Source organism: Trichoderma asperellum, chromosome 5 (genome assembly GCF_020647865.1).
Source record: "Trichoderma asperellum chromosome 5, complete sequence".
Taxonomy (NCBI): domain Eukaryota; kingdom Fungi; phylum Ascomycota; class Sordariomycetes; order Hypocreales; family Hypocreaceae; genus Trichoderma; species Trichoderma asperellum.
Genome location: NC_089419.1, coordinates 1,063,514 through 1,083,847, shown reverse-complemented (window position 1 = coordinate 1,083,847; position 20,334 = coordinate 1,063,514). Strand labels below are relative to the sequence as shown.

Sequence of the window (20,334 nt, the reverse complement as noted above, 5' to 3'; positions counted from 1 at the left end):
GACCACGCGAAGTTTCACAGCTCTTGTTCCAGCGGCTGCAGCGGGGCAGCTCTAGCGTGGCCTAGTAATTCGGCGCATGTCAGTGGTCCAGGATGCCGAATTCGGGACGTGGGGTTTGACTCTGGCGGCTTGCAGTTCCGATTGCTCAGAGGCTGAATGAGTGCATCATTTTTTTTTCCCTTTTTTTTTTTTTTTTTTTTATATCCAGCCATTGAGCCGCTTGACTATTGCTTCAAGAGGATCTAAGTGGCAATGGTATATGCTGAGTTTCTTTCCTAATTTTTTTTCTCAGTAGGAAGCAGCGGCGCAACGCCCATTCGACACAATGCCGGGAGTAAGACGATGTCCTACTGATCGCGATATCCTCACTGAGCCTCTGACTAACAAATTTTCAGCCCAGGACTTTGGCCTTGGCTCTCTCAGTCACGAGAGTCGCATCTCGCCGCGTCTCTCACTTGCGATTTTCTCGACTTCCGACTTACCGACAGCATGCGTTCAGCACCTCTCATCCCTCCCGACGACCAGATGCTTTCCACTCCATGCTTGAAGAGGCGCGCAAGGCTTCCGATCTACTCTCCGCCAGCCCAAGTTCTATTTCCAGTTCGCCTCAAACACGGACAGAGAAAATCATACAGAAGCATTCAGTTGGTCTTGCGCCTGGAAAGATTGTCAAGTCTGGGGACTATGTGTCTCTTCAGCCGCAGCACTGCATGTCACACGACAATTCCTTCCCAATCGTCCAAAAATTCTTAAACATCGGAGCCTCCAAAATCCACAACAATCGCCAAGTGGTTTTCACATTGGATCATGACATACAGAACAAGACCGAGTCTAACCTCAAGAAATATGCGTTTTTGCAAGAGTTTGCCCGTACTCATGGAATTGACTTCTACGGTAAACTTCTTTCCGTCCTCCAACAAGCTCGGTCAAAGACTAACAACAACAGGCGCTGGCCGCGGTATCGGTCACCAGATCATGGTCGAAGAGGGCTATGCTTGGCCGAACACTGTTGTTGTCGCATCTGATTCGCATTCGAACATGTACGGAGCAATGGGAGCGGTTGGTTCGCCCATCGTAAGAACTGATGCGGCTTCCGTACTTGCGACTGGACGAACTTGGTTTCAGGTGCCACCTATCGCCAAGGTAACATTTACTGGCATCCTTCCACCTGGAGTCAGCGGAAAGGACGTGATCGTGGCTTTGGCGGGCTTGTTCAATAAGGATGAGGTCTTAAATCACTGCATCGAGTTTACTGGATCAGAAGAAACATTGCGAAGCATTCCTGTGGATCACCGCTTGACCATCTCGAACATGACCACCGAGTGGGGTGCTCTGTCCGGAGTCTTCCCCGTGGATTCCGTCTTAATCTCCTGGTTACGAGCAAAGGCTACTCTAGCATCCATGTTTGAAGGCGGCAAGGGGCGCTTCACCCACGAGCGCATAGATGAGCTGGTGAGAAATCAGGTTGAGGCCGACCCCGGTGCTACGTACGCCAAATCGCTCTATCTCGACTTGTCCACTCTGTCTCCTTTCATATCCGGGCCTAATACGCCTAAAATCGCAACTCCCCTCAAGGATATCGAAGCTCAGAAGATTCCCGTAAATAAGGCTTATATCGTCTCTTGCACGAATAGCCGTGCCTCAGACTTACAAAGCGCTGCTCAAGTCTTCCGAGAAGCGGCTAAAGAAGACGGTGTCATCCCCAAGATTGCACCAGGTGTCGAACTTTATATCGCCGCAGCTTCTCTCCCCGAACAGAAAATCGCTGAAGAGGCTGGTGACTGGCAGGTGCTTATTGACGGTGGAGCACATGTATTGCCCTCGGGCTGTGGACCATGCATTGGTTTGGTATGTCATGCTTCTGTTTATTTAATAGGAATATTTAGTTAACACTCTTCAAGGGAGCTGGTCTTCTTCAGCCTGGCGAGGTAGGCATCAGCGCTTCGAACCGAAACTTCCCCGGAAGAATGGGCGCAAAAGACGCGACAACATATCTCGCCAGCCCTGAAGTAGTCGCCGCTAGTGCCTTGAAGGGCTACATCGGGGGCCCGGGCTGGTATCAGGCGCCGGAAGGGGTTGAGAAGGTTATCATTGGAGAGGGCAGCGGAAACCTTGAGGCCGACAGGGCCATGAGCGTGGAAGATGCTCTCGATAAGATTCTCAACGAAGCAGAGAACATGATTTCTGGTGCCGAGAAAGATCTGAACGGCTCCAGTTCGGCTCCGGTGGAGGAATCCGAAGATACTCTGACCGATGTCCTGCCCGGATTTCCCGAGTCCATTGAGGGCGAAATTGTTTTCTGCGATTCCGACAACATTAACACGGACGGCATTTACCCTGGTACGCTTTCTTTCTTCTTTCCTTCCTTTCTTTAACATCCAGACGTCGGCGTATATTAACCACCGTATAGGTAAATATACCTACCAAGATAACATCTCCAAGGAGCAAATGGCTGAGGTATGCATGGAAAACTATGACTCTGCATTCCGCACCACTGCCCGTGAAGGCGACATTTTGGTAGTTCCCTACAATTTCGGATGTGGCTCGTCCCGAGAACAGGTATGATATCTCTAGCGCATCCGCCCCTTCACATTCATATCTAACTGGCGAACAGGCCGCTACATCGATTCTGGCCAAGAAGATCCCACTTGTTGTGGCTGGCAGTTTCGGTAACATCTTCAGTCGAAACAGCGTTAACAATGCTCTAATGGGCATCGAGCTGCCACGCCTTATCCAACGGCTGAGGGAAACATTCAAGAACGAGGATGGCAAAAAGGTCCTTACACGCCGCACCGGCTGGAAACTCAAGTGGGATGTCCGCAGGAGCAGAGTGACCATCACAGAGGAGGGTGGAGAGACGTGGAGCGAAAAGGTTGGCGAACTGCCACCGAACGTTCAGGAGATTATTGCCAAGGGAGGATTGGAAGGCTGGGTAAAGTCTCAGATTTCACAGTGAAGGAGTTGAATCATACAGCCTTTTGATCATGGCTTGGCTATGATTTACATACATCATGTATAGACTTGATATCCTGCCATTTGTTATCTGTCAATTTTTTTTTTTTTTGTATTCTTTTGCAAAATTGGCGGGTCACCAGTGCGAGCAACGTATATACTTGAAGAAAGATGTTAGGAAAAGGGGAAAGAAACAAAAAAAAGCAGTCGATTGAGAAGCATCAGTTTCAGGGTTGAGAGTGAAATAAAAGCAAAAACTTTAAGCGATTTTCTAGTCCATCACAAGCGATCTAAGGCAACAACAACTGAATGCGATACAATGATTTCCATCCACCAGCTTAGGCACCAATGGCAGTAACAAGCGCCTTGGCAAAAGACGTGGCCGAAACCGGGTTCTGGCCAGTAACAAACTGACCGTCAACCGCCACCTTGTCTCCAAAGATATCCGCCTTGACAAACTTCCCACCAGCCTCAACGACCTTGTCCTCAACGAGCAGAGGCATGGCGCTGGTCAGCTTGACAAAGTCCTCCTCATCGTTGGAGAAGCCAGTAATCTCCCGGCCCTTGATGATGTGCTCGCCATCAATCTTCACATTGACCAGCGCAATGGTGCCGTGGCACACCGCAGAAACCACCTTGCCGGCGCGGTAAAACTCCTCAATCAGGGCAATGGAGTCGGCGTCGTCGACGAGGTCGTACATGGGGCCGTGGCCGCCGGGGTAGAGGATGGCGTCGAACTCGGCCGCGCGGCCGCGAAACTCCTTGATGGTGGCCGTGTTCTCCCACAGGGCCTTTTGGTTCTCGAAGAAGGACATGGAGACGGCATCTTCCTTGGAGAGCTCAATGGAGCCCTGGTCGAGAGGGGCGGCGCCGCCCTTGGGGGAGACGACGGTGAATTGGACGTTGTGCTCGGAGAGGATGTGGTGGGGGTGGGCGAATTCGGGCTGGGTGTTGAGTTGAGAGGGTCAGTGACGAGTTTTGAGATTATTCTTATTTCTCATTATGAAGAGGGGGAGGGGGGGGGGGGGGGGGGGGGGGGGATATGAGCAACGTACGAGGTACCAGCCGGTTTGCCTGTTGATGGCGTCAATCTTGTCGTGGGAGGTGAGGACAACGAGGACCTTCTTGGGAGCCATTGTGATGAGTTTGCTGTTTTGAAGATTTAAAAGGATGATGTTTGTATAAGAGTGTTGTGAGTTGCAAGTGTTGCAGGCTGAGTGTGCTGTTTAATTGAAGTTGTTGTAGTTGTTGTTGTATTGATGTAGAGCTGTCTGGATGCTTCTTCTACTTTTTTTTTTTTTTTTTCTTCCACAACTGGTGATCTCAAAGCCTCTTTATACACCTCCCCAACCCTCCTTTCATCTCCTCCATCGTCCTCAGCCCCATACCAGCTCCCCCCCAACCTCCACACGATCGTCCACTCATCTCCTTGCCCTTCTCCAAGCTTCTACTAATCGGCCATATTGTCTGCCCGGCCTCACCAGCGCATTGGTTACGGCCCCCCCGCTTGTGCATGAACCTCTAACCCCTGTTTCGTCGCGGCAGGTTCCAGAAATGGCAACAGATTTGCTACGCTGCGGTGTACGGCACAGAACGGGCCCTATTTTGCTATACAGGAAGAGCCTAGGCGGAAGAGCTTCCGAACAATAGGTTACGTAACTACGCGTAAATGAAGGCCTTTGTGGGGTCGCAGGGCTGCTGATTCCTCTGGCGCGGCGGATGATACCGTGCAGACGGCGGCATGTCCCGCAGCGGAAGCGGCTGCGTTTTGCTTACCCTGGACTGAGGGCAGGACTTAGGGCTTGTCTCCGGGATTGAGGCACGGTAAAAGATTCTATGATGGTTGAGACAAGCGTTTACGATGGAGTTAATGTTGTCTGATTTGGTGGGTTTGTAATTATCTCCGCAACTATGCATTCGGGTTGTTTTGGATTGGTGAGCAGTGGGATTGGAATCTATAGTTGGAGTATCAGAAGTGTAAAAGCATACGAGATTATTGAGTGGTGTATTGGACTAGAATAGAACAGTTGATGGCGTAGAAACCACCCCAATGATTCCATTCAGCTGACACTATTGACGTTGAAGAAGAGTTTTGGAACATGGTTGACGGGATAGATGATGTAAATTGCATCTATAGGAAAATTACAAGGAATCCATCTTTCATCTTGATATGTCAATTATACCCAACGCGTCTTGCTGATCCATGTATATTGGATTGTTGAATTGGTTTCAAACCTGAAAAAAGTATATTTTATTCCTAGCTCTAGCTTGCGATGCTGCTATTCATGTTTATGCTACTATAGCGAGCCATACGCAGTCAGACTCTACAAACAGCCATATAAAAGGGGGGAAAGGAAATGCACAAATGTGTACAGCTTTGCTTATGAAACATTGTAGTATTGATAATAGGATGGCAATTTTCATCATATTTACTTGTGCATGGTCCTGTCATTGGACACCAAGTTTCTTGTCATGTTCTCAGGCTACCTCCACCCACCCACCTTCGGAATAAGAATAAGTTTGGAATCCGGCTCAATCTTTATCAGCAATCATTGTTAATCCTATTTGCTCTACTCAAAGAAAGGAATATTCAACTGCCAAAGCTAGGAAAAGCACACAATTCGGAAACATACTTCCTCGAGGATTGAAGTTGGCCACTTCCGGCCCTTCTCCGAATGGAAATACAGCTGCAGGCAGAGTCGAATTTGTCAGCTCTCATCTTTGTATCAGTAATGAAAACCAAGCGGAGTGAGAAAGAAAGCGGGAAATTTTCGACTGACATGATGTTTCCCCTGCTATGTTTAATATACAAGCTGGCCTAGGTTGAGTCTTGGTAGAGCACTTCGCAACAACACCAAAATAGGTATGTGCAAGTGACAAGATCCACAATCGTCAAGTAGAATCTACATCAGACCACGCCGGCCATACGCATCGAATATCACTCATACATAATACCATTACGAACAATGACCATAATGAAATTATCAATTGCTGTCTCGCAAGTCATGCATCCCGCATTCCCCAATCCTAACAGTACCACTCGCTACTTTTTTTTCTCTTCGAGCTTCAAATACAGATAAATACATAGAACAACAGAAAAGAAATAAAAAGAAAGAAAAGGAAAAGATCGCTCATCGACTTAAAAAGCCTCCATATCTCAGAAAAGCTCATAGGAAAAAAAAAAAAAAAAAAAAAAAAAGAGAAACAATGGACCAAACAAAAAAAAAAAAAAAAGGAAGGCAAGAGTATAATCAGCGCTCAAAAAAAAAAAAAAATTAAGAAAAAAAGGAAAATGTCCCTTTAGCTCCCTGTCTAACAAACTCGTAGATTACACATTTGAGACATCATCTGGACAAACTGGAAACTCCAGATAGGTAGGGGAAAAAAGGTATAAACGAAGGAATATGTGTGGGTAGTCGCGATGAAACACATAAGAAAATCTTGAGAATCGACTGGTCGTTATATCAGCGAATCATTCCCGCTGCGCCTTCTGCACACCAGGCTCATCATGGCCCAGAAACCAGAGACAAGATCAAGTCCTGTTGTCGCCCTATCTCGTCTCTCGCGCTCCTTGGATATCTCTCCGCCCGTGGACTTTTCAACCGTGGTCTGTTGTTGTTTTTGTTATAGCTCTTCTTCACCAGGCCCTCATCTTGTCGTTCCATCCCTCTTTGAATCCCATTACAATCGGAACTTTTCTAGGGTTTCATCCGTTAACTTTAGCCCATCTTTACGTCGCCGTTTAACTCGGCCTGTTGCATAGTCGCGGGTTGTTCCTCCTCTCTATCATCCTTTCGCTTCTTTCCCATTCTCTCACACCACTGCTCAGCGCTCACAATCGTTCCGTCCAAAACACCAGTCACCTGTGTTACCATGTCGAGGCCCTCCTTGGCCAGCACTAGTACCTTTTGCGCACCCTCGCGCAACGCAGAGTCATTATCTCTGTCGGCGTTATCCGATTGTCTCTCAGACATGGTAGCAAGGCGGAAGCGCTGTGGAAGGCTGGTAAGGTGGCGGCGAACAAGCACTCGAGCGTTCTCGGGGAGCGCGCCGCCGGCGTATTTCGATACGTTATTGATGACATCTTGAAGGGTCTTGAGGATGTCACCCTTGAGGCTGTTAATTTTGGCGGCGAGTTCGCTTCGTGACGGATTTGGCTTCTGTACGCTCTTTTCCGTGCCATCGACATCCATAGCTCCGGCATCGTCTGAGTTGCCTGTGGATGATTCTCCCTCCGACTGTTCCTTCTTTTCCGCCTTTTCTAATTCCTCCAATGTATGCTTCAGGTTCAGAATGGCTCGATTCATGTGGTCGTTGGTCCATCGAAGCCAGCGCAAGCAGTACTTTAAACTACGCAGGCTCTCAGCGCTCATGGCAACACTCAATCCCGATGTAGACATCATAAGACGAGTCTGCCACGGCTGGCTGCTTGGCGGCTTGTGAGTGGCGGGCGCTGTCTCAGAGTACGCAGGCGAGCGCAGATCGTCATAGGCTGGCAGCGTGTCTACAGTGCTGGCGGTCGATAAACGGCGAGGTGTCTTTGAAGATACGACAGATGACGAGTCATCAAGGCCGTTGGCGTCCGGCGACCCTCGGAGATCGCCACTGCTGCTGCTCCTACTACTCTCTCCTGTCCTTCGTCTCTTGTTGGAACCGTTCGGGTCGGGGTCTGAAGTTGGCGCTGGGTGTCGACGACCAGAGCCCAGGAACCATCGTACGCCTCCCTCCACGCCAGTCACTCTGCCAACAGAGTTGACGGTGTTGGCGAGGGGAGTCAAGTAGCCCTCGACATATTCGGCGCCCGACTTGAATCGCGGAGAAAAGTTTTTGGCGCCGCCGTATGCTGAGCTGGCGCCACCAATCGTAGATGCGACGAGGGGGTGAGCGGTCGTGAGGAGCGATAATAGAGGCTCGGGTTTCGGTGACTTGGGCTTTGTCTGCTGAGGCTGGAACGGAGCGATGGGTGGGCTCATGGGAGGCAGCGAGGAGGTGTCGGGTGGTGATGATACAAAATCTGTGTAATCAAGCACTTGATTAGTATTCAACTTGGCAACGACGGCAATGAGTGAGATTGATTCTTCGGGACAGAAAGAAGAGAATTTCGCTGTTACAAGCAGTTGACGTAACAATTCCCATTCTCCATGCTCCAAAATGTTGCTACTCACCTGCTCTCAAATCGCCCAGTGCTTCGGCCGCAAGTCGCACGTCCGGGTCGTCGAGTGTGAGGCTGCTCGGTGTTGGTGTCCCCTCATAGAGGCGATCTGGCGAGGGCGAAGTCGCACTCGCTATGCTTGCCGAACCATCCACGTCCATGACTGTGGCAGGGCTGTCGGGCGCGAGGAACGGCGGTGGTTGTCGGTACGAGTTTAATGATGAGGCTGATGAAGCATTGAAGGACGGTGGCCAGTGGTTTGGCTGCAGCGGCGGCGGCGGGTTGTGATGGTGCTGGTGCTGTGGATGGCGATGCGGCTCAATGTCGCCGGTGATGCTGCTTAGTGACGGCAAGATGCGGTTGTCGCCGTCATGGTGCACCAGCGGAGGAAGCCTGTCGGACTCGGACGGGCTCGCGAACTGGCGATGGCTGTGCATCGACGATGGCGGCGGAGATGACAGCGATGGCGGCGCAAGAGGAGCTTGGTGATGGTGAATCTGCGCGTAGTTTGGCGGGTGCTGCGTCAATGGCCGTGGCGACAGCGTGCGCAGGGGCGGCGCGTTTGCGTTTGCATCCGGCGATCTGGGGTCGTGATGGTCAAAGGCGATGGAGTCGATGTGCGGGAGTCGAGGTCGAGGCGGCAGAGGAGGCGGCAGTGGTGCTAGAGATGATCCGAGGGGCGGACCGGCCGAAGCTGGTGGATAGCTGTGGCTGCTGGCGAGCGTCTGGCGATGCATGTGATTGCGGTCCATATCTGCGGCAGAGGGCGAAAAAAAAAAACGGCTGATAAGCACGCAAGCAAACGGCTCCAGCTGACTGCGGGTAGCGGTACTATGTACTTGTGGCAGCAATTGGTAATGAAATTGAATGCATACTAACAAGCAGCAGGGGTTTCTGTTTGGCGGGAATAAAGGCCGGGCTGTGTGCGCGCTGCCAAGCGCAAGAAAGGGCAAAATGCGATGGGAGGCAGAATGATGAAAGTGGCAACGAGCGAATGACGATGATGGCTTCGATCTGCTGCAGTAGCTCCTCGCCCAACAAGTCTGCACACCAAAGCAGGAGAGGAGGAGAGTGTGCGTGGGAGAAATGAAGGAGACGAGAGCTCTGAACAGCCCAGGGTGGTCTGAGCACGTGGATAGCAAACGGCGATGATGCTGATGACGGCCGTGATAAGAAGAGCCAGGGAGGGACCACGGCAATTGCAAGCCTGGGCAAACACGGCCGACGAGGGTAATGCCAGCAGCAGCGCTCTGTCGAGAACAGCAGCACTATTCCCGTGGAGCAATTTTCTTCTTCTTCTGCTGACCCTGCTGAAGAAACAAACAGGGAGACCCAGCAGAGGCATAGAATGGAAATAAAAGTAAAAGTAGCCAGAGCAGCGCAAATCCACTTTCACCGCGCCGAGTCAGGACGAAACAGCACTCGCCGTGTCACTCGGTACCTGGATCACAAGCAAAGAAAGTCGAGATATTGGTAGTATATGAATCTACACGCTCTGTCCACCTCTCTCTCTCTCTTCTCTTATCTTCTTCTTAACCACCCACCCCATGCTGATGCTGGTGCCGGTGCCAGCCTGCAGCCTATTACAAAAGGATGGGCTGTCGCTTTCTAGACTTGCTTCCCGGGCTCGGCCTCTATTGCACATCCTCCCTCGTTGGATCGTCCGCTTGCTGGAAACTCTGTGACGCCGTGTTGTGGTGGCTGTTACGTACGAGACCTGGCACTAACGCAAATGTCGATACCTCAGCACCGCATTGGGCCAGGCGGCGGCATGCTAGACAATTAGGCTGCTTCTCCGGAGCACCTCTTACCGGAGCACTTCTAATTCTCGCGAGGCCAAGGTCAGGCGCTGAGACCGGCTACCCCATTTCTGCAGGGTCTGGCAGGGTCCTTGGAGAGGGCGCCGGGCCCTGGAACATGCGGACAGCTGTTTATGCCATCAATGGGGGGCCTGATGGGGAGTTATGGAGCAGTCCCGGTGGATGCAGTTGTGTACTACCTACCTGCTAGCATGTATACAAGTCATGAAGCTTGCATGTGCTAGTCGAGCTGCAGGCGTGGAAGAGAGAGCGAAGATTCCATACTATGTCATGGACTTTTTTTTTTATGCTGATGCCTGCTGCGAGACCGGTACGCAGAGTCCCATCCCGTCTCTTGGCTTCTCTTTTTCCTCTCTCTCTCTCCCTCGCTCGCAGCTGTCCCGTGGGTGGAGCGGCCGCGGAATGGCGCTGCCAAAATGCCACATGGAGGCAAGACATTGCGCCGACTTGAGCGGCCGATTGGGAAGCTGATTGAAATGGCTGCAGCTCAATTCACCATTGACAGCGAGGCTTGTGCCATGCTTGTGCAGCACATCGCGATGAATCAGTCAATCTGGGAGGTGGATTGATCCTCGCCAACAGCTTGGCGCCGGCATCCCATCACTTGCTTCTCCGAAACAGCAACGACTTGGACTTCGCCCTTTGTACGACGGCTAAAGTCGAAATCCTACATTAGTCGCCCTCCCCAAGAGCAGCCGGAGCCATTGCCGTCGTCAACTACCCCAATCCTCCAATAGTTCCTCGCTGGTGGTGCTGTCACTGCTGCTAAATCAAGCCCCAATCAGCAAAAACCGGCGTTCGGGGCCGCTTCGAGCCTGCTCCAAGCACGTGCCTGAGTGTTTCATAGGGGGGAAAAGAGCACATAATCACATGCAATGTGACGCTCTTCCTTTCTGCTCCAACTGCTGCCCCCACCGAAATCCCTGCTTGGCCATGGCCCGGCCTTCATGTGCTTTTCCCCCTCCCACCGCTTCTCGCCCTCCATGATTGAGATTTAGCACGTCCGTGTCTTTACTGGCAAGCCTGGACTGCCTGCACTCTCCTTCTGGTGGGGGCCTTTAGGGGCAACTTGGGGCCACTAACTGTATCAAAGGAGGGCTTGATGTTCACATGGCCATGAGAATTCTCACCAAATTACGCGCCAGGTGTGGGGAAGCGCTCGTAGAGTTGAAGCCGGCCGTAGACTTTTGATCTCCATCCCCAATACCCTTCTGAGGTGGTAGCGATGGCGAGGCACGGGCTCGTGGTAGCGCATCCAGCACACACCAGACTAATACTTGAACAGCCACAATTCCCAACAAAGCTTAAGCTGTGTAGCAGGAGATGGGCGTCGCTAAAGGGCCTGATCATGGCCTCGCAGTTACCCCGAATCTGATTTCAAATGCGGGGACCCCGGATGAGACATCTCGGATATCTTGTGCTTACAACGTACTCTGTACTGTGTATCGTTCATCAGCGAGGTATACGGCATCGTCTGCGTTGCCGTTGCGTTTGCGTCGCGTTGTTTCAGGAGAAGAAAAGCAGCAGCAGCAGCAGGGGCCGCCCGCTTCCCTAAAGCACACCACCACTCCAGCACATCTCCAGATCGCTTCAGACCTCAGCATCATCAGGCAGTGGAATCGGGTACTAGCACAGGCACATTGACGTCTTCCCCAACAATGTTCAACGGGCTGTCTCACACGGCCATACATCTATTCGTAGAAAAGCTCCGACCAGCTATGCCACTCGGCACGCTGCTAGCTTTCGGCCATCACATGATGCTTTTTTACGTTGCCCCTTTTGATCAACAGGTAGCGTGCAATACCTATTTCCGTACTGTACAGCAGGCTGTGTTCACGTTCTCTCTGGTTGGGCGGCTGCAGTGCTTGCCACGGGCTGGCATCCATCGTCGCGCGGTGTGGTGTAGTCGAAGCCGGTCCGTTGGCGGAAGCTCGCTCGCCAAGTAAGCTCACGCAGCTGTTACTGCCGCTGCCCATGCCACATTGAGCTAGAGACGTGATAGGCGCTGCTGTTTGCACAAGGGAATCATCATCGACTTATCGACATCGTTGCGCTTCCAGCAGAACAGCGGTTTCAACGTCCAAAGTCGTCAAGTCAAATTACAGTGTGGCTTCATCGATGGTAAAATGTCCGGCCCCTCTGACGCCGCCCAAGCAATCAAATCCTGCCCAAAAGCAGAAGACACACGCGGGCAGCTCTTAAAGAACCGAATATGAAAACAAGTTTTCCTTCCTCTCCGCACCTCGAAATCGCTAACTCATCCACGGCTCCGCGGCTGTCATGACAGAATGCCATCCAATCGCAGGTTTAAAAGATGAGTTGCACTGTCTAATGGGTGCGTTGAAGAGGAAAAGAAAGAAAAGAAAAGAAGCGTCCACACAAAAATCTCAGCTTCATACTTTTTTTTTTCCAGCGTAGTGGGGCTACTCAGGAACCGATCAATTCCACGTGACTCTTATCATCAAGGCTTGCCGCAGTTTTGCCGGCTGCAGCTATCCCTGTCCCGCAATAGGCCCTCAGCTGTCCGATTCGTAGGGGCCTAATTTCCAGCTACGTAGTCGCGAAGCCGCCATGATACCCGCCTTGCTCTGAACTCGTCCCTCCGGCCAGCTAGAGGAATCCCAAGACCTGTGATCTGTGTATGACGAGACCGCCTCGCGTCTTTCTCAGTCCCTGGCCGGCGTGCCAATCCCCGAAGTTGTCCCTCTGAGCGCCCCTCCGCCCCGCCACATCTCCTGGCCGCCTTGACATCCGCTGTCATCTTCATATATCATCTTCGCCATGGCGTCCGCGCTCTTCTTTCTGGATCTCAAGGGCAAGGTACTGTGAAGTGAAACGGGGATCATGAGATGATGCGTTGTTTGGCCCGCTTGATTCTAATATAATATCTGTCAGACCCTCCTTGCTCGAAACTATAGGGGTGACATCCCTATGTCCGCCGTCGAAAAGTTCCCCGTCCTATTGTCAGAAGCCGAAGAAGAATCATCAGCCGTTCCGCCATGCTTTTCCCACGAAGGAATCAATGTCCGTAACTATCCAGACAGCCCTCAATTATGGCCATATGCAAATACAGCCACTCGAGAGTAGAAGCATCTAACACGTGTACTCAGTATCTATACATACGCCACAACAACCTCTACCTCCTGGCGCTAACGAAGCGCAACACCAATGCCGCCGAAATCCTGCTCTTCCTGCACAAGGTCGTCGAGGTCTTCACCGAGTACTTCAAGGCCCTGGAGGAAGAATCCATCCGCGACAACTTCGTCGTCATCTACGAGCTTCTCGACGAGATGATGGACTTTGGCTATCCCCAGACCACCGAATCCAAGATCTTGCAGGAGTACATCACTCAAGAGTCACACAAACTGGAGATCCAGGCACGTCCACCAATCGCCGTAACCAATGCCGTGTCTTGGCGATCAGAGGGTATCCGTTACCGCAAGAACGAGGTCTTCCTGGATGTTGTTGAAAGTTTGAACCTCCTCGTCAGCGCCAACGGAAACGTTCTAAGGAGTGAGATTCTCGGCGCCATCAAGATGAAGTGCTACCTCAGCGGTATGCCCGAGCTAAGATTGGGACTCAACGACAAAGTCATGTTTGAGACGACTGGCCGGACAACGCGTGGTAAGGCTATTGAGATGGAAGATGTCAAGTTCCACCAGTGCGTTCGACTTTCCCGCTTCGAAAACGACCGAACGATTTCATTCATCCCTCCCGATGGCGAATTTGAGCTCATGTCCTACCGCCTCAACACCCAAGTCAAACCCCTGATCTGGGTCGAGTGTCTCGTTGAATCTCACTCCGGCTCCCGTATCGAATACATGCTCAAGGCCAAGGCTCAGTTCAAGCGACGAAGCACGGCCAACAATGTCGAAATCATCGTCCCTGTGCCCGATGATGCCGACTCCCCTCGCTTCAGGACAAACATCGGCTCCGTTCACTATGCCCCTGAACAGAGCGCCATCGTCTGGAAGATTAAGCAATTTGGAGGTAACAAGGAATTCCTCATGCGCGCAGAACTTGGTCTTCCTAGCGTGCGAGGAGACGACGAGCACGGTGGTGGAATGACGGGTGGATTTGGAGGCAGCATGGGTGGAATCGGTGGCAAGGGAGCTAAGCGGCCGATCCAAGTCAAGTTTGAGATTCCTTACTTCACAACAAGTGGAATCCAGGTCCGATATCTCAAGATTACTGAGCCCAAGGTAAGTCTAATAAGTCGCAAATCTCCTGGCTCTTTTTCTATATGTGTATATTGTGCTAATCTACTGTTTCTGTCCTTTTCAGCTTCAATATCCTTCCCTGCCCTGGGTCCGATATATCACGCAATCTGGCGATATCGCTGTTCGACTGCCTGATGTAGTCTAAACCATTTAAATAACCTCACTTTGACATACAACTACATGAGAAGGACGACAGAGTAAGGAAAGAAATGAAAGGCGTATTTAATTTAAGCGGCAGGCCGTTCTTTCTATCAAAGCTAGCGGCATCGAAAAGAGCGTATTGAGGGAAAGGGGACGGCAAAAGTCGTTGTTATATTCATGTAGAGTCCTTCACAGTATAGCGATTTAATGGGGACTCTTGAGATTTTTATGGAAAGAGGATGGAAAAGAGAAGAAGGGCTGATCTAGACAAAGAGGGCTATTATGTCGACATAACGTTTTAAGACAGGATGGCATCAAATGAACTGAAATTTCACATGATTTAAATCCCAGTTTTTGTTTTGTTTCATTTGAATCTTTGGAAATTCTTCAAATTGAAGCTATCCCGGAAACGTGAATCCTATCAAAAGTGCTGTCGTTGAGTGCTGCTATCGTACCAGCTACGATCGAGTGCAGAAATAGCAATAGCAAGTCAAAAGGAGAGGGGGAAAAGAAATAAGCCTCATTCATCAATCATAAAGAAGCAGATACATCCAAGGGTGCTCCTAAATGAGGCTGTAACGTATCATGTGTTGTCCACTCTTCCAGTAAAACGTGATCAAGTCGAAAAAAAAAATCGTCATAAATGCGTGAAACATCACGAATAAATCAACAACTGAAACAAAAATTCAGGGGAGCATAGAGAGGATAAAGAAAGAAACAAGAAGCAGTCGTTTAAAGCCTCATCGCCCCAAGGTTATTCATTGTCCCAGACAAGAATACCCCTCCATTCCAATTCAGCAATATGTGCTGCAGTGGAGTAATCAGGATTGTCAGGATCAAGATAGATGGAAATGAAGAATCCTCGTGGGTCTTCTCCGGTGGAGAGTGCATCTATTATAAGATTAGCATTCTGCTGCGTCATTGATGTAGTAGCATCTAGAATCTAAGAGCAGGGCTTCAAGATTGTAGAGACCCAGAAATAAAAAAAGCCACAGCAATACAACGAAAAGGGGAATACTTACAGCCTTTCGGGGTTGCAGTATGGTTCCAGAACCCGCCATTCCATCTACCACGGGCTGCATTATCTCCCAGAAACGTTTGCGTCACTGAAGTATGGTCTTCTGCGTCTCCGGGTTCGCTAAACGCCATCAGGCCGAGGACAATGGGCAGCTCTCCCGCAAGGCCAACTGACGCAACTGCATTATAGGGGTTGCGATATGTTTTCGGCACCAGGCTGGGTATCCAGCTTGGGCTCGTTCCCGCAACGTACTTGCAAGGTGCAGGACCTGGTCCCATAGGGCTGTCCGGATGTACTGCCTGTGAAACTCCCGGTTGGGAAGGAGGATGGAAGAAGAGCAGGGGGCTCCGATCCAGCGCGGCACTGGTAGACAGTGGGTCTCCGTTGTCAACAACGATAGGGAGTAGGGGATTGCACGAAAACACTGCAAGCTCTTTGTATCTTTCGGCGCATTGTAGCTGACCGTTGTCGGTATAAACCGGATTTCCATCAGCACCAGCCAGGCAAACATAGCCAGGAGGCCACGCAGTTCCAAGGAAGTCTCCCCGCCACCATCCATATCCATGAGCTGTCGTTACTTGGCCATTTTGATATCGCATGACATAGCTGGGGATCTCGCCGGTAAACCCGCTGGGCTGATTCGGTGGCACACGATTGTACCAGGGATCTCCGTTTAGTAGATTCTCGTCAAGTCGCACGCGTAGCCTGTTGACTACAAAGAGAAAGCTCGTTGGGTTATAGTAGCTGTTGCTTCGGCTATGAGCCCTCGAATGCTTATGCGAGGTACTGGTCTATGACGGTACTGCATGTTAGTACTTTGTGCACTTCTATAAAAGAGGCAAAAAAAGGGGAACGACAAATGAGTCGTGTAGTCAACGGCCAAAAAGAAGAACTCACGCTGCCAAACATAATGCGTTCTTGTTTTCATCAACGTATGGTGTAAATGAACGCGCTCAGAAGTGGTCTTCAAACGAGGTACCAAGTCAATGATACAACAAGCTTGTAAAGATGATACATGGAGCCTCAAAGTGCGGCACTGAGCTACATATTAAGAATTTGCGGCTCTGAACTCTTTTCTGGCCTTTGAATAAACTCCACAGGCATCGCTGCCCAAAGCTATGTATTTAATCTTAGTTACCAGTCAAGGTTGGGCCGAGATGCAAGGCATCAAATATTACAATACGATGAAGATAGCCGACTGCTGGTGATGAGATCGGGCTAGGAAGGAGAGAATCCCGTGCGGAGTTGCGGCTGAAATTCAGGCAACGTAAGAGCCAGGAGAAAGTTGACGTCGACGTACATATGTGGTAGTGTCTCGTGGACAGCCATTGATGAACCGGTGAGAGCAAGTTGCAATTCCACTGGACCTCCAGCTTTCCATTTGGCTCCTTCACCCCCACTGGCACACTTATCGCTTCTTGCGCATGTGAAGAAGCGATTGGGCTCTCTCTTAAATGTCCCACCAGAGCGAGCCTGCCCTGCCAGCTGTACACAACACCACTTCACCAACCACCGGTCACAAGACCTTCACGATACTGCCAGCGGTGGGATGGGCTAGCAGATTATGCCAGCCGCGCTGCTCTTCCGCTGCTATAATGCTGTCATAGGTCGAATATGCCGGGTTTCCTGTACACTGACGCCACCAACAGTGGTTTCCCGGGGGCTCTGAGATACTCCAGTGGAGGCAGGCTTGCCGGTTCCAGAACCCAGCCTAAGCTTAGAAATGTCGCAGAGCAAAGCTAAACACCCTTTGGGGGCAGTGGACCAATAGATACATAGCTTGACCGGGGCAAAGGGATTATGGACCTTGGGCACTCGTAAACCTTGAACGGGCCTATCACTACTCGGCGTGGGCGACAAGGCTGCGGCCGGAAGGGTGTTCCCCCGTTCGCCCCCCATCGGCTAGAAAATGAGCGCTGTCAACTGATGGTAACATATTGGCAAAGCAACATGCATGACGAGGGATCCCGGTTTGAACACACAGGTGTGGGGTCTGGAAGGACGTATGAATGCGAAGGTGTTGCAGTTTGCTATGCTGAAGTGGCCGTCCCAATATGAAACCATGCGACAAGCCGCCACGTCCTGGACAGATTATCATTTTGCACTAGCCAAAACTAGCAGCAGGCTTTAACCTCTCAGTATGAGGGGCGAAAAAAAAAGTGTGTCAGGAGAACGCAAACGTTTGGCAGGCTCGTCATTGTCTGGGCGCCAGCAGCTGAATGATGTTCGGGCTATGAGACAGCAGATCCGCAACTCCATATAATGGAGGGTTACACGAAAGCTGGAGGTCGACTTCAGGCCTCGCTCAGTCGAAGCACAGGATTTATCGGGTAGAGCACTTTCCGCTCCCGAAAGTCTTTGTCTTATATGTCAGCCTGAACATAAGGGTGCCAAAACGCTTCATAGACCGGGATCCGTACATTGTCTTGTTAGACAGAGCCTAAGGCGCCACGTAACATGGAAAACGCATGGTTCCATGTCACCGCTCGCATATGATTGCCTCATTGCACGATATTTTAGCGACAGTATTGATGTTTCTTTGGTATTCTAATGGTCGATTTGAATGGATTGCCCCAGGCATATGCAATCGCTTGCATACCCAGTTCAGTTGTGAGACCTTAGGCCCTCATCGTAAGGTATCGCAGATGTGTTGATGAAGCGGTGAATACAGAATGCAGCACGACTTTCTTGAGCTGTTAGTATTGATTAGGGCCTGGCGACAACTCTGTGTCTGCTTACCTGGAGTCTCTAAACTCTCCCCAATCATAAGCACGCGCGATTAACGCGGCGTATATTGCTGGTGAACGTGGTACAATACGGTTACACTCATTTTTGAAAAATAACAAGGACTGTGGAATATAAAATAAATTTGCAGCCACTGGCAAAGTTTGAAAACAGGAGATTGCGCGTTGGAAAGTATTTCGCTTCAAGGTAAACAAGAGTAGGATTGAAGTGTATGATGATTGAGTGAAAGATTTCTATTCATGAGATAGGGAATGAGAGATATAAGAGAGAAAAAAAAAAAAAATTCGACGAAATCACTGAGGCTGCCTGATTTGGTTGCCTTACAAGGCGTTGGTTGTTGAGGTGGTTCGCATCCATCTGGTGGTGGATCTCTGAGGCTCACCAGCTCCAGAGTGTGATCAACGATTTCGACCAGGCTGCCTTGTTACACAGATGATATATCTTTTTTAAAAGGCCAAAGTGCCACTTTGGCCGCATAAACTGATATGTCGCTTCAGTCTGACCGCCTAGCTTTCTTATTCGGTGCTGGAGCATCGTCCGAAGTGGCATCGGAAGCGATCCCCGATAAATAGACTCTAGCCTCTTGGAGCAATCGTTTCTCCCCCAGCCTCACTGTAACGGCGGCTTTGCGCCGCTCGCTAAGATCGCTACCCGCAAGAATTAGTTCATCTTCTATGATTGTCGTCGGATACTGTGACATGAGGGTGTCAAGCGCCCTGATGAGTACAGTATTCTGAATCTCGTCACGTTTTCGCTTGTCGACAATGCATGATGGATCCACTTTGCGAATGGCCTTGAGCATTGATTTGAGCTGCTCTCGGAGATCTTCTGGTATCTCGCTAAACTTAGCTGGATTGGCGAAAGTGCCGTCTGGATTAGGCTCATCTGATTCTCGTTCCAAGACGAATGTCTCCTCGATGTCGTCCAAATCCAAAAGCTCTCGCTTATTTAACATCAGCACGTGTTTAGAATTCACAACATTAGAGTAAAACCCACTGCGCTTTCTAGCTGCTCACTTGACAGGCTCAGGTTTGCTGCTAAAGCATTCTCGATCATCTCCCATGGAAGCTCAACGACGTCATAACGAGAATGTTTCGGCGTCACGTATCCGTACCGACGAAGGAGCTCAGAGTTAGGATGGGGGCCGTAGTAATTCAAGATCTCTTCGCCAGCTTTGATAGGTCGTAATGTTGCCACAGTGAGGGCATCATCTCCGTAATTGACATGTGCCTGCATGATGCGAGTAAGTTCATGAGTCGCCCTTTTGAGATTAGGTTTGTGGTAGGTGAGATCATACGTTATACTCGGCATCAGCGTTGAGAATATCAGCCATTGGCACCATGCCCATTGTAGACTTGGCCTCACGGTCTTCGACCCATTCTTCAGAATCGTCCTCTTCTTCTTCATCCTCATTCTGGAAGTCAAAAGCGTATGACATTATCGTGCTTCCCATGCGATGCGCTAGCTGGATAAGCTCTTCATCGCTCTTAGCCTGGCTAGTTGGGAAAACGTCAGGGTTTCCACGGATGACTGGCAAAATCTTGGCGTGGAACATTTCTTCAGCATGAGCCTTGCCAATTTTTGATCGTGTGGCGCTCGCCTGGAGTTCATCAAGTTCGGCATCGGACCAAAACATGGGAGTCTCGAACGTGGCTGGAAGGACATCAAGATAGGGCTTCCACTTTGAGTGGTCTCCCTTGAAATACTCATGCATCATGACGATAATCAGCGTGCTCCAAGGATCTTGCTGCGGCTTGTCATCCACTTCCATGGCAGTGTCCTGGCTGAGGAAGACATCTGGCAGCTTCGCTCTAAGCTCAGAAGTCTCGATATTGATAATTTCACTTCGTGGCACAGTAAACAAGACTGTATCAGCGGGAATATCTTGAAGCGCCACTGTCATTTTTGTCAATCATTGCCATGCCACAATTGGAGTTCAATGGCCAACAAACCTATGCCGCGGCCTGCATTTCTGTCTCGGAGGTCTCTAATGTCGATATGGTCAGAAAACGTCGACCCAGGGAGCGACTTGAACCAATCAAGGAACGCCGTTGTATGGCTTTGAAAATCATTGGTAGACATGATGGAATCTATGATGCCGCTTAGAATAACTCAAAATCAAAAATTTACAAGCAGAGCTGCAGTGAAAAAAAGAATTGGAGATGATATTTGGTGTAGAGTACAAACTCTGCGAAGGTGCCTGATAGACGCAAAGCATTTTCATACAGTGCGAATATCCATTAAATCAGCGAAAAAGTTTTCTTCGCACGGAGCTCTTAAAGCTTC

The 20,334-nt window shown here is 50.3% G+C and overlaps 7 protein-coding genes across 7 annotated transcripts; 3 read left to right on the top strand and 4 right to left on the bottom strand.

Annotated features, from left to right (window-relative positions):
* Positions 1 to 216: 216 nt before the first annotated feature.
* Positions 217 to 3,217, top strand: LYS4 (mitochondrial Homoaconitase). The gene is made up of 6 exons (XM_024903750.2): positions 217 to 334; positions 396 to 894; positions 947 to 1,848; positions 1,902 to 2,340; positions 2,411 to 2,559; positions 2,615 to 3,217. The coding sequence occupies exons 1-6, from the start codon at positions 326 to 328 to the stop codon at positions 2,954 to 2,956; spliced, it is 2,340 nt and encodes a 779-aa protein (XP_024762069.2). The 5' UTR covers positions 217 to 325; the 3' UTR covers positions 2,957 to 3,217.
* Positions 3,075 to 4,577, bottom strand: TrAFT101_008514 (uncharacterized protein). Its single transcript, XM_024910953.2, has 2 exons — positions 4,008 to 4,577; positions 3,075 to 3,896 (listed from the first exon to the last, which is right to left on the bottom strand). The coding sequence occupies exons 1-2, from the start codon at positions 4,086 to 4,088 to the stop codon at positions 3,291 to 3,293; spliced, it is 687 nt and encodes a 228-aa protein (XP_024762070.1). The 5' UTR covers positions 4,089 to 4,577; the 3' UTR covers positions 3,075 to 3,290.
* A 1,629-nt stretch (positions 4,578 to 6,206) lies between these two features.
* On the bottom strand, positions 6,207 to 8,856 carry TrAFT101_008513 (uncharacterized protein; the record flags this gene model as incomplete). The annotated part of the gene is made up of 2 exons (XM_024899805.2): positions 6,207 to 7,966; positions 8,118 to 8,856. 2 exons carry the CDS (start codon positions 8,854 to 8,856, stop codon positions 6,672 to 6,674), a joined length of 2,034 nt encoding a protein of 677 aa, XP_024762071.2. The 3' UTR covers positions 6,207 to 6,671.
* Positions 8,857 to 9,767: 911 nt separating this feature from the next.
* Positions 9,768 to 10,395, top strand: TrAFT101_008512 (uncharacterized protein; the record flags this gene model as incomplete). The annotated part of the gene is made up of 1 exon (XM_066128358.1): positions 9,768 to 10,395. Exon 1 carries the CDS (start codon positions 10,069 to 10,071, stop codon positions 10,393 to 10,395), a length of 327 nt encoding a protein of 108 aa, XP_065984476.1. The 5' UTR covers positions 9,768 to 10,068.
* A 2,009-nt stretch (positions 10,396 to 12,404) lies between these two features.
* Positions 12,405 to 14,635, top strand: APM1 (AP-1 complex subunit mu-1-like). Its single transcript, XM_024899783.2, has 4 exons — positions 12,405 to 12,744; positions 12,820 to 12,948; positions 13,035 to 14,126; positions 14,209 to 14,635. Exons 1-4 carry the CDS (start codon positions 12,706 to 12,708, stop codon positions 14,287 to 14,289), a joined length of 1,341 nt encoding a protein of 446 aa, XP_024762072.1. The 5' UTR covers positions 12,405 to 12,705; the 3' UTR covers positions 14,290 to 14,635.
* Positions 14,636 to 15,039: 404 nt separating this feature from the next.
* Positions 15,040 to 16,212, bottom strand: TrAFT101_008510 (uncharacterized protein; the record flags this gene model as incomplete). Its single annotated transcript, XM_024903751.2, has 3 exons — positions 15,040 to 15,176; positions 15,308 to 16,094; positions 16,201 to 16,212. 3 exons carry the CDS (start codon positions 16,210 to 16,212, stop codon positions 15,040 to 15,042), a joined length of 936 nt encoding a protein of 311 aa, XP_024762073.2.
* A 2,329-nt stretch (positions 16,213 to 18,541) lies between these two features.
* TrAFT101_008509 (uncharacterized protein) lies at positions 18,542 to 20,130 on the bottom strand (the record flags this gene model as incomplete). Its single annotated transcript, XM_024909695.2, has 4 exons — positions 18,542 to 18,991; positions 19,045 to 19,278; positions 19,346 to 19,944; positions 20,001 to 20,130. 4 exons carry the CDS (start codon positions 20,128 to 20,130, stop codon positions 18,542 to 18,544), a joined length of 1,413 nt encoding a protein of 470 aa, XP_024762075.2.
* Between the last annotated feature and the right edge of the window lie 204 nt (positions 20,131 to 20,334).

Coding starts and splice junctions, on each gene's coding strand:
- LYS4 (XM_024903750.2), top strand. Junction 1,849..1,901: donor GTGGACCATGCATTGGTTTG/GTATGTCATGCT, acceptor ACACTCTTCAAG/GGAGCTGGTCTTCTTCAGCC. Junction 2,341..2,410: donor CACGGACGGCATTTACCCTG/GTACGCTTTCTT, acceptor ACCACCGTATAG/GTAAATATACCTACCAAGAT.
- TrAFT101_008514 (XM_024910953.2), bottom strand. CDS start 4,088: ATGGCTCCCAAGAAGGTCCTCGTTGTCCTCACCTCCCACGACAAGATT. Junction 3,897..4,007: donor GGCAAACCGGCTGGTACCTC/GTACGTTGCTCA, acceptor CTCAACACCCAG/CCCGAATTCGCCCACCCCCA.
- APM1 (XM_024899783.2), top strand. CDS start 12,706: ATGGCGTCCGCGCTCTTCTTTCTGGATCTCAAGGGCAAG. Junction 12,949..13,034: donor TTTCCCACGAAGGAATCAAT/GTCCGTAACTAT, acceptor ACGTGTACTCAG/TATCTATACATACGCCACAA. Junction 14,127..14,208: donor TCAAGATTACTGAGCCCAAG/GTAAGTCTAATA, acceptor TGTCCTTTTCAG/CTTCAATATCCTTCCCTGCC.